The sequence below is a fragment of the Eschrichtius robustus genome, chromosome 15 (assembly GCF_028021215.1).
Source record: "Eschrichtius robustus isolate mEscRob2 chromosome 15, mEscRob2.pri, whole genome shotgun sequence".
Classification (NCBI taxonomy): Eukaryota; Metazoa; Chordata; class Mammalia; order Artiodactyla; family Eschrichtiidae; genus Eschrichtius; species Eschrichtius robustus.
The window spans coordinates 80,220,910-80,233,512 of NC_090838.1; the positions used below are offsets into that span (position 1 = coordinate 80,220,910).

At 38.6% G+C, this 12,603-nt stretch overlaps 1 protein-coding gene across 1 annotated transcript in view; it reads left to right on the plus strand.

The window, feature by feature from the left end:
* The window catches only part of DNAH6 (dynein axonemal heavy chain 6), a 297,879-nt gene that overhangs the window by 18,043 nt on the left and 267,233 nt on the right, over positions 1 to 12,603 (plus strand). The window contains exon 3 of the mRNA XM_068564239.1: positions 8,756 to 8,929. Coding sequence (XP_068420340.1) covers positions 8,756 to 8,929 — 174 coding nt within the window. The remainder of the gene's footprint in view (positions 1 to 8,755; positions 8,930 to 12,603) is intronic.

Below are 12,603 nucleotides of genomic sequence, written 5' to 3' on the forward strand. Positions count from 1 at the left end.
GAATCTGTAAATTGCTTTGGGTAGTAGAGTCATTTTCACAATGTTGATTCTTCCAATCAAAGAACATGGTATATCTCTCCATCTATTTGTATCATCTTTAATTTCTTTCATCAGTGTCTTATAATTTTCTGCATACAGGTCTTTTGTCTCCTTAGGTAGGTTTATTCCTAGATATTTTATTCTTTTTGTTGCAATAGTAAACGGGAGTGTTTTCTTAATTTCACTTTCAGATTTTTCGTCATTAGTGTATAGAAATGCAAGAGATTTCTGTGCATTAATTTTGTATCCCACTACTTTACCAAATTCATTGATTAGCTCTAGTAGTTTTCTGGTAGCATCTTTAGGATTCTCTATGTATAGTATCATGTCATCTGCAAACAGTGACAGCTTTACTTCTTCTTTTCCGATTTGGATTCCTTTTATTTCTTTTTCTTCTCTGATTGCTGTGGCTAACACTTCCAAAACTATGTTGAATAATAATGGTGAGAGTGGGCAACCTTGTCTTGTTCCTGATCTTAGTGGAAATGGTTTCAGTTTTTCACCATTGAGGACAATGTTGGCTGTGGGTTTATCATATATGGCCTTTATTATGTTGAGGAAAGTTCCCTCTATGCCTACTTTCTGCAGGGCTTTTATCATAAATGGGTGTTGAATTTTGTCACAAGCTTTCTCTGCATCTATTGAGATGATCATATGGTTTTTCTCCTTCAATTTGTTAATATGATATATCAAGTTGATTGATTTGCGTATATTGAAGAATCCTTGCATTCCTGGAATAAACCCCACTTGATCATGTTGTATGATCCTTTTAATGTGCTGTTGGATTCTGTTTGCTAGTATTTTGTTGAGGATTTTTGCATCTATGTTCATCAGTGATATTGGTCTGTAGTTTTCTTTCTTTGTGACATCTTTGTCTGGTTTTGGTATCAGGGTGATGGTAGCCTCGTAGAATGAGTTTGGGAGTGTTCCTCCCTCTGCAATATTTTGGAAGAGTTTGAGAAAGATAGGTGTTAGCTCTTCTCTAAATGTTTGATAGAATTCGCCTGTGAAGCCATCTGGTCCTGGGCTTTTGTTTGTTGGAAGATTTTTAATCACAGTTTCAATTTCAGTGCTTGTGATTGGTCTGTTCATATTTTCTATTTCTTCCTGGTTCAGTCTCGGCACATTGTGCATTTCTAAGAATCTGTCCATTTCTTCCAGGTTGTCCATTTTACTGTCATAGAGTTGCTTGTAGTAATCTCTCATGATCATTTGTGTTTCTGCAATGTCAGTGGTTACTTCTCCTTTTTCATTTCTAATTCTATTGATTTGAGTCTTCTCCCTTTTTCTCTTGATGTGTCTGGCTAATGGTTTATCAATTTTGTTTATCTTCTCAAAGAACCAGCTTTTAGTTTCATTGATTTTTGCTATTGTTTCCTGCATTTCTTTTTCATTTATTTCTGATCTGATCTTTGTGATTTCTTTCCTTCTGCTGGCTTTGGGGTTTTTTTGTTCTTCTTTCTCTAATTGCTTTAGGTACAAGGTTAGGTTGTTTATTCGAGATGGTTCCTGTTTCTTGAGGTAGGCTTGTATTGCTATAAACTTCCCTCTTAGCACTGCTTTTGCTGCATCCCATAGGTTTTGGGTCGTCGTGTCTCCATTGTCATTTGTTTCTAGGTATTTTTTGATTTCCCCTTTGATTTTTTCAGTGATCACTTCGTTTTTAAGTATTGTATTGTGTAGCTTCCATGTGTTTGTATTTTTTACAGATCTTTTTCTGTAATTGATATGTAGTCTCATAGCACTGCGGTCGGAAAAGATACTTGATATGATTTCAATTTTCTTAAATTTACCAAGGCTTGATTTGTGATCCAAGATATGATCTATCCTGAAGAATGTTCCATGGGAACTTGAGAAAAATGTGTATTCTGTTGTTTTTGGGTGGAATGTCCTATAAATATCAATTAAGTCCATCTTGTTTAATGTATCATTTAAAGCTTGTGTTTCCTTATTTATTTTCATTTTGGATGATCTGTCCATTGGTGAAAGTGGGGTGTTAAAGTCCCCTACTATGATTGTGTTGCTGTCGATTTCCCCTTTTATGGCTGTTAGTATTTGCCTTATGTATTGAGGTGCTCCTATGTTGGGTGCATAAATATTTACAATTGTTATACCTTCCTCTTGGATCGATCCCTTGATCATTATGCAGTGTCCTTCTTTGTCTCTTGTAATAGTCTTTATTTTAAAGTCTATTTTGTGTGATATGAGAATTGCTACTCCAGCTTTCTTTTGATTTCCATTTGCATGGAATATCTTTTTCCATCCCCTCACTTTCAGTCTGTATGTGTCTCTAGGTCTGAAGTGGGTCTCTTGTAGACAGCATGTATATGGGTCTTGTTTTTGTATCCATTCAGCCAGTCTGTGTCTTTTGGTGGGAGCATTTAATCCATTTACATTTAAGGTAATTATCGATATGTATGTTCCTATTCCCATTTTCTTAAATGTTTTGGGTTTGTTATTGTAGGTGTTTTCCTTCTCTTGTGTTTGTTGCCTAGAGAAGTTCCTTTAGCATTTGTTGTAAAGCTGGTTTGGTGGTGCTGAACTCTCTCAGCTTTTGCTTGTCTGTAAAGGTTTTAATTTCTCCATCAAATCTGAATGAGATCCTTGCTGAGTAGAGTAATCTTGGCTGTAGGTTTTTCTCCCTCATCACTTTAAGTATATCCTGCCACTCCCTTCTGGCTTGCAGAGTTTCTGCTGAAAGATCAGCTGTTAACCTTATGGGGATTCCCTTGTGTGTTATTTGTTGTTTTTCCCTTGCTGCTTTTAATATGTTTTCTTTATATTTAATTTTTGATAGTTTGATTAATATGTGTCTTGGCGTGTTTCTCCTTGGATTTATCCTGTATGGGACTCTCTGTGCTTCCAGGACTTGATTAACTATTTCCTTTCCCATATTAGGAAAGTTTTCAACTATAATCTCTTCAAATATTTTCTCAGTCCCTTTCTTTTTCTCTTCTTCTTCTGGTACCTCTATAATTCGAATGTTGGTGCGTTTAATGTTGTCCCAGAGGTCTCTGAGACTGTCCTCAGTTCTTTTCCTTCTTTTTTCTTTATTCTGCTCTGCAGTAGTTATTTCCACTATTTTATCTTCCACGTCACTTATCCGTTCTTCTGTCTCAGTTATTCTGCTATTGATCCCGTCTAGAGTATTTTTAATTTCACTTATTGTGTTTTTCATCATTGCTTGGTTCCCCTTTAGTTCTTCTACGTCCTTGTTAAATGTTTCTTGCATTTTGTCTATTCTATTTCCAAGATTTTGGATCATCCTTACTATCATTATTCTGAATTCTTTTTCAGGTAGACTACCTATTTCCTCTTCATTTGTTAGGTCTGGTGTGTTTTGACCCTGCTCCTTCATCTGCTGTGTGTTTTTCTGTCGTCTCATTTTGCTTATCTTACTGTGTTTGGGGTCTCCTTTTCACAGGCTGCAGGTTCGTAGTTCCCGTTGTTTTTGGTATCTGTCCCCAGTGGCTAAGGTTGGTTCAGTGGGTTGTGTAGGCTTCCTGGTGGAGGGGACTAGTGCCTGTGTTCTGGTGGATGAGGCTGGATATTGTCTTTCTGGTGGGCACGTCCACGTCTGGTGGTGTGTTTTGGGGTGTCTGTGGCCTTATTATGATTTTAGGCAGCCTCTCTGCTAATGGATGGGGCTGTTTTCCTGTCTTGCTAGTTGTTTGGCATAGGGTGTCCAGCACTGTAGCTTGCTGGTCGTTGAGTGAAGCTGGGTCTTGATGTTGAGATGGAGATCTGTGAGAGATTTTTGCCATTTGGTATTACGTGGAGCTGGGAGGTCTCTTGTGGACCAGTGTCCTGAAGTTGGCTCTCCCACCTCAGAGGCACAGCCCTGATGCCTGGCTGGAGCACCAAAATCCTTTCGTCCACATGGCTCAGAGTAAAAGGGAGAAAAAATGAAAGAAAGAAAGAAAGAAAGAAAGAAAGAAAGAAAGAAAGAAAGAAAGAAAGAAAGAAAGAGGTTAAAATAAAATAAAATAAAATATAGCTATTATAAAGCAAAGCTATACAGATAAAGTCTCACCCAGAAGCATACGCATATACACTCACAAAAAAAGGAAAAGGGGAAAAATTGATATATCCTGCTCCCAAAGTCCACCTCCTGAATTTGGGATGATTTGTTGTCTATTCAGGTATTCAACAGATGCAGGCACATCAAGTTGTTTGTGGAATTTTAATCCGTTGCTTCTGAGGGTGCTGGGAGAGATTTCCCTTTCTCTTCTTTGTTTGCACAGCTCCCGGGGTTCAGCTTTGGATTTGGACCTGCCTCTGCATGTAGGTCGTCTGAGGGCGTCTGTTCCCCGCCCAGACAGAACAGGGTTAAAGGAGCAGCTGCTTCGGGAGCTCTGGCTCACTCAGGCCGGGGGGAGGGAGGGGTACGGATGCAGGGCGAGCCTGAGGCGGCAGAGGACAGTGTGACGTTGCAGCAGCCTGAGGCGCGCCGTGCGTTCTCCCGGGAAAGTTGTCCCCGGATCACTGGAGCCTGGCCGTGGCGGGCTGCACCGGCTCCCGGGAGGGGCGGTGTGGAGAGTGACCTGTGCTTGCACACAGGCTTCCTGGCAGCGGCAGCAGCAGCCTTAGCGTCTCATGCCCGTTTCTGGGGTCTGTGCTGATAGCCGCGGCTCGCGCCCGTCTCGAGCTCGTTTAGGCGGCGCTCTGAATCCCCTCTCCTTGCGCGCCGCGAAAACAAAGAGGCAAGAAAAAGTCTCTTGCCTCTTCGGCAGCTGCAGACTTTTTCCCGGACTCCCTCCCTGCTAGCTGTGGTGCACTAACCCCTTCAGGCTGTGTTCACTCCGCCAACCCCAGTCCTCTCCCTGGCATCCGACCGAAGCCCAAGCCCCAGCTCCCAGCCCCCGCCCGCCCTGGCGGGTGAGCAAACAAGCCTCTCGGGCTGGTGAGTGCTGCTCGGCGCCGAACCTCTGTGCGGGAATCTCTCCGCTTTGCCCTCTGCACCCCTGTGGCTGCGCTTTCCTCCGTGGCTCCAAAGCTTCCCCCCTCTGCCACCCGCAGTCTCCGCCCACGAAGGGGCTTCCTAGTATGTGGAAACCTTTCGTCCTTCACAGCTCCTTCCCACTGGTGCAGGTCCCATCCCTATTCTTTTGTCTCTGTTATTTCTTTTTTCTTTTGCGCTACCCAGGTACATGGGGAGTTTCTTGCCTTTTGGGAGGTCTGATGTCTTCTGCCAGCGTTCAGTGGGTGTTCTGTAGGAGCAGTTCCACGTGTAGATGTATTTCTAATGTATCTGTGGGAAGGAAGGTGATCTCCGCGTCTTACTCTTCCGCCATCTTGCCCCAAGTCTCCTTTCCCCCAATTTTATTGAGGTATAATTGACATAAAGCACTGTATAAGTTTAACATGTACAACATAGTGATTTGACTTACATGCATCATGAAATGTTTATCACGATAAGTTTAGTGAACAACCATCACTTCATATAGATACAAAATTAAAGTAATAGAAAAAAATTTTCCTTGTAATGAGAAGTCTTAGGATTTACTCTTTTAGCAACTTTCATACGTAATATACAGCAGTGTTAATTATATTTATCATCTTGTACATTACATCGCTAGTACTTACTTATCTTATAATTGGAAGTTTGTCTTCTTGAAGATTACAATCCATTTACAGTTATTACAAAATACTGGCTGTATTCTCCGTTTTGCAAAATACATTCTTGTAGCCTATCTTACACCCAATAGTTTATACCTCCCACTCCCCCACCCCTATAATATTGCCCCTCCCTCCCACTGGTAACCACTAGTTTGTTCTCTATATCTGAGTCTGCTTCTTTTTTGTTATATTCACTAGCTTGTTGTATTTTTTGGATTCCATATATAAGTGATATCATGCAATATTTGTCTTTCTCTGTCTTAACTTAGCATAGAGATAGAATTTCTTAACAGTGTTGTAAAATTCACCTCTTATATTTTCATCTAGTACTTTTTTCCTTGATCTTTTTTTATTGAAGTATAGTTGATTTACAATATTTTATTAGTTTCAGGTGTACAACATAGTGAGTCAATATTTTTATAGATTATACTCCATTTAAAGTTATTATAAAATATTGGCTATATTCCTTGTGCTGAACAATATATCCTTGTAGCTTATTTATTTTATACATAGTAGTTTGTACCTCTTCATCCCTTACCCCTATCTTGCCCCTCCTCCCTTCCCTCTCACCACTGGTAACCACTCTCTATCCGTGAGTCTACTTCTTTTGTTATATTCTCTAGTGTGTTTTATTTTTTAATTCTACATATAAGTGATAACATATGTCTCACTTATTTCACTTAGCATAATACCCTCCAAGTTCATCCATGTTGCTGCAAATGACAAAATTTTGTTCTTTTTAATGGCTGAATAATAGTCCACTGTATATATATAAGACATCTTCTTTATCCATTCATCTATTGATGGGCTCTTAGGTTGCTTCCATATTTTGGCAATTGTAAATAATGCTGCAGTGAACATGGAGTGCGTACATCTTTTTGAATTACTGTATTTGTTTTCTTCAGATAAATACCCAGGAGTGTAATTTCTGGGTCATATGGTAGTTCTTTTTTTAAAATTTTTGGAGGAAACTCCATACTGTTTTCCATAGTGGCTGTACCAATTTACATTCCCACTAACAGTGTGCGAAGGTTCCCTTTTTTCCACATCCTCACCCACATTTGTTATTTGTGCTCTTTTTGATGATAGCCATTCTGACAGGTGTGAAATGATATCTCATTGTGGTTTTGATTTGCACTTTCCTGATGATTAACATTGTTGAGCATCTTTTCATGTGCCTGTTGGTCATCTGTATTTCCTCTTTGAAAAAATGTCTATTCAGTTTTTCTGCCCATTTTTTAATCGAGTTGTTTGTTTTTCTGATGTTGAGTTGTATGATCTGTTTATATATTACACTCGATATTAATCCCTTATTGATCATATCATTTGCAAATATTTTCTACTATTCAGTAAGTTGTCTTTTCATTTTGTCTGTGGTTTCCCTTGCTGTGCAAAAGCTGTGAATTTTAATTAGGTCTCATTTGTTTATTTTTGCTTTTATTTCCTTTACTTTAGGAGACAGATCCAAAAAAATATTGCTGTGATTTATGTCAGAGTGTTCTGCATATGTTTTCCTCTAGGAGTTTTATAGTATCCGGTCTTACATTTAGGTCGTTAATCCATTTTGAGTTTATTTTTGTATACAGTGTTAGAGAATGTTCTAATTTCATTCTTTTACATGTTTCTATCCAGTTTTTCCAGCACCACTTATTGAAGAGAATGTCTTTTTTCTTTTTGACTATCTTTATTCAATTTCCCCCCTCCACCCTCTGCCTCTGGTAACTACAAATCTGATCTCTTTTGCTATGATTTTATTTGTTTTTGAAGTACAATTGACCTGTAAAACTACATTAGTTCCTGTTATACAACATAGTGATTCAATATTTGTATACATTTCAAAATGATCACCACGATAAGTCTAGTTACCATCTGTCACCATGCAGAGATATTACATAATTATTGACTATATGCCCCACACTGTACATTTCATACCCATGACTCTTTTATTTTGCAACTGGAACTTTGTACCTGTTAATCTTCCTTACTTACTTCTTTCCTCCACCCACCCCTCTTACCTCTGGCAACCATCTGTTTGTTCTCTGTATCTATAGCTCTGTTTCTGCCTTGTTGTTTGTTCATTTGTTTTGCTATTTTTAGATTCCACATATAAGTGAAGTCATCTAGTATTTGTCTTTCTCTGTCTGACTTATTTCAATTAACATAATACCCTTAAAGTCTATCCTTGTCACAAATGGAAATTTTTCATGGTTTTGTATGACTGAGTAGTATTCCATTGTATGTAAATACCACATCTTTATCCATTCATCTATTGATGGGCTCGTAGGTTGCTTCCATATCTTGGCTGTTGTAAATAATGCTGCAGTGAACATAGAGTGCATATATCTTTTCAATTACTGTTTTCATTTTCTTCAGATAAATACCCAGGAGTGGAATTGCTGGGTTGGTTATATCGTAGTTCTTTTTTTAATTTTTTGAGGAATTGCCATACTGTTTTCCATAGTGGCTGCACCATTTACATCCCCACCATTTTCCCTTTTCTCCACATCCTTGGCAAAACTTGTTATTTGTTATCTTTTTGATGATAGCCATTCTGACAGGTGTGAGGTGATATCTCATTGTGGTTTTGATTTGCACTTTCCTGATGATTAGAGATGCATTTCCTCTTTGGAAATATGCCTATTCAGATTCTCTGCCCATTTAAAAAGTTTGGTTGTTTGGTTGTTTGGTTTTGTGATGATCTTCAATTAGTTATGGCTATGGGAAGTGATTAGTGACCTTTGGGTAGAGTGGGAGTTCTGTATGATCCCACGGTAACTGTTGTAGTGAATGGTGGGGGTTTGTATTGGACAATTAGTGAGTATGTGATTTCATGTCTCTGTGTACTTTCTGTCATAATGTCACCCTTAGAAGTATTCATTGGTATTTAAAGGGCAGAATTAATGGAAACCAAGTAGAAAAGTCTTAGTCAAGCAATAGGCCATAGACAATGATGATAGCTGCTAATAATGATTGTGGCTTAGATAGGAAATTAGTCCAGGAAGGTGATCAATTTCCAACAGAGGTAGAGTCCAAATGTAGTGAAGAACAAGTTCACATTAATATTTAAAAGATTAACATGTCTCTTTATTTCCCAAAGCCAGTGCTAAAAGCCTACCAAGATCATAAGAAGCCAGAATACATATATGAGCAGAACCGATACCGGTTAATCACTTCTGGAGTCCTAAAGCCTCCAGGAAGCACTGAAGAAAGAAGTTCTACCAAATCTCTTGTTCAGTTCGAGCATGAAGATTCTGTGAAAAAGAAAAAACAGGTAAGTATTAAAGTACTTAATTGATCTTTTTAATGTTAGTTTCATATAGCATTGCTAACATGCTTTTAACTCATAAGGATAGTGGCAAAATCTTTTTCTCTTAGGTTATATAATGGATTGGGGGAACACAGTATTTCCCAATTCTTCCTATTTAAGGAAAATTTGGACAATAGAGTAAAATCATACAGGAAAACTTTCAGCATTCATATAGTGTCTCCTGATCTTCTCTAGAAGACATGTTAAAAGAAGACATAATAGTATTTTGAATGTTATTATATCTTTTATGAAATTTTCATCTTTATTCCCCCAAATCTTTGAAGACCTTGGTGAAGGACAATAAAATAGAAACTGAACCAACTAGAGAGACAACTTTTGTAATTGGTGAACGTTGTAGAGTGGGGAAATTGCCTTGCAAGGAATAAGTGAAGAGTAGTTCTGGGGCAAAATCACTAGAGCCTGGCTTCATGTGAATACCTGTAGATAATTAAACAAAAGTACAGAAGTGGGAGAAGATGTGGAGGACACACCCACAATAAAAATACCAATAGAGCCAAGAATTCTCTGAGCTTTTTATTGAGAGGATCTTTCAGTGCTAGTTGTCTGTCTTTCAGGCTTTGGGCTGCAGTGCTAGAAATTGAGAGTTGAGGACAAGCTCTGTCCTCGAGGATTTCAGAATCTGGAGGTGGGAAATGAACAAGTAAACACTTAAGCACAGTGAGGTGTGATAAGAGCTCTCACTGGTCATTTAAAGTACAAAATAATGGAGAACTGAACAGAAGGGATGCTTATACCTGGTGGCCAGGGGGACCATCAGTGGAAGAACAGCTACCCTAGGGAAGTGTGCTAAGCTCGGAGGAATGAGTGGAGGGTTAACAAGGCAGATAAGGTGGGAGAGCAGCTATGGCCTTGGGAGCCATGGGTTTGGGTGAGATTATCCTGAAAGAATATCATATGATAAATTGTATGAAATTGTATAGCTTCAGTTAATTTGGTTTCTGTGAAGTAGAAAGAGAGAATGAGATATTTTAAGTGGGGCCAAGAAAGATCTGATTGTACATTAATTAGCTCATTTGGTATAAAGTGCGTTTCAAGAGCTTGAATTTTAAAAAGAGATTATGCAAACTACTATATATAGGAAGGATTAAAAAAACAAGGTCCTACAGTATAGCACAGGGAACTATATTCAATATCCTGTGATAAACCATAATGGAAAAGGATATGAAAAAGAATATATATGTGTAAAACTGAATCACTTTGCTGTACAGCAGAAATTAACACAACATTGTAAATCAACTATACTTCAATAAAATTTTTTAAAAATAAAAAATAAAAGCGAGAGAGATTGTGTACACATCTGGGATGAAGGAAGTAGCTGAAAAGGAATAAGTTATAGATTATGTTTGGTTGTAACTGTAACTAAGTGAAGAATTCAGTAAAGAGTTAGAGGTTGAAGGGAAATGTGGAAGAAAGGGGATATTCTATTTAAAAGAAGAGTATTTATTCTGAGAAGAGGTTCATTTTTCTGGGTATTGATTTCTCAGAATGAGTTCAGGATGGAAATGTATCTATGAAGATTTACTGGGAGATGAAGGAAGGAAGGAATAAAGGAAGGAAGGAAGGAAGGGAGGGAGGGAGGGAGGGAGGGAGGGAGGAAGGAAAGAAGGACGGAAAGTTGAAGGCTTTGCTTCAGGTAATTAAGGAAGATTGACTTATCAATTGGACTGGGCATCCACCATAGAGGAATATTATAGATGTTCTACAATTTATGAATAAATGCTTCCTTTATTTCCCTCCCCCAACCACTGCAAAATCCAAACATATGTGACTGTTTAAATTGAATCACGTCTTCCCACCGAGTTACATAATTAGAAATAAAGTGAAAATGTGTAGGCCTATTGTTGAAGAAACCTTTCACTTAGAATGCAGTATAACTTTTTAAGAGATATAATAAATAAAATAAATGCATTTCCTGTTAAAATATTAATACTCTTGTCTCATAAAGGAGTTGACTAGAGCTCTTGTTGAAACATTGGAACAAAACAATATGTATTTTCTCTGGTTCTGGTATCTGGTTTGGCCTCTTCTTTTATATAAGAAAACAGTACCTTTGTTGCTATCCCTGGCCAATAAATGAAAGGAGCATATTTTATCTTTGATTTTAAAGACGTATGTCCTTTAGCTCTGAAATTCCCAGGATTCTCTTCTGAAACTCCTACTCAATGAGGTATTTAATCAGAGATAGAGAATAATGATCCCTATGAATACAAATCTTATGGGGACGTTGTTCCACAGAGCTTATGGTAATAACTCTCTTATAGAAATGGCAACCTCTATTAACTCTGCTAATAGGCAATAAATATATCATTTATATATGTACCTCAATTATTCACCAAAGCAGGTCTGCAATGCAGATGCTTTTGTCTTAAAGCCAGTCCTGTCAGAGAGACAAAAGGATGACTGTTGGAGTTGATATCACATTTCCTCAAACACGGTTATCAACCTCCTCGGCAGGAGGAGAAGACGTGTTTGATGCTGTCCCAAATTTGTTGGGGAGGAGCAAAGGAGTGTGAGTGGCACTGAGAGCAGACAGTGGGACCCAGGGATTGGAGCAGAGCTCAAGTGTGTGAACATGGTGGGGACTTAGTCTTGGGGCTCCACACGTGGTCCGGAGCCAGCAGCATCTGCATCTCCTGGGAGCAAGTGAGAAATGCAGAATCTCAGGCTCCACCTCAGATTGGCTGGCAGACTCTGCATTTCAACAGGTTACCCAGGTAATTCACATGCACACTGAAATGTGAGAGGTACTGTCTCCAGAGCAAGCAATTAATTGTGAGTTAATAACATATATGCTTATGCTTAGGACCCACAGGGCCGGAAGCATAAGCATATATGTTATTAACTCACAATTGCCTGTTCTGGAGACAGTGCCTCTCACATTTCAGTGTGCATGTGAGGACACATGTACCCCAGTGTTCATTGCAGCACTATTTACAATAGCCAGGACATGGAAACAACCTAAATGTCCAATGATAGATGAATGGATAAAGAAGATGTGGTACATATATACAATGGAATATTACTCAGCCACAAAAAGGAACGAAATTAGGTCATTTGTAGAGATGTGGATGGACCTAGAGTCTATCATATAGAGTGAAGTAAGCCAGAAAGAGAAAAACAAATATCATATATTAATGCATATATGTGGAATCTAGAAAAATAGTACAGATGAACCTATTTGTAGGGCAGGCATAGAGACGTAGATGTAGAGAACAGAAATGTGGACACGGGGAGGAAGGGGAGGGTGGGATGAATTGGGAGATTAGATTTAACATAAATACACTATCATGTGTAAAATAGATGGCTAGTGGGAACCTGCTGTATAGCACAAGGAGCTCAGCTCGGTGCTCGGTGATGACCTAGATGGGCGGGATGGGGGGAGGGAGGTGGGAGGGAGGTCCAAGAGGGAGGGGATATAGGTATACATATAGCTGATTCACTTCACTGTACAGCAGAAACTAACACAGCATTGTAAAGCAATTTTACTCCAATAAAAAAATAAATAAAATAAGAGGAGGAAGTTCAAAACAAAATAACATATATGCTTCTCCAAGGCTATTACATACTGATCCCCAATACTCAATGTAACAAACCATCACATTCATTAAAAATAGTTT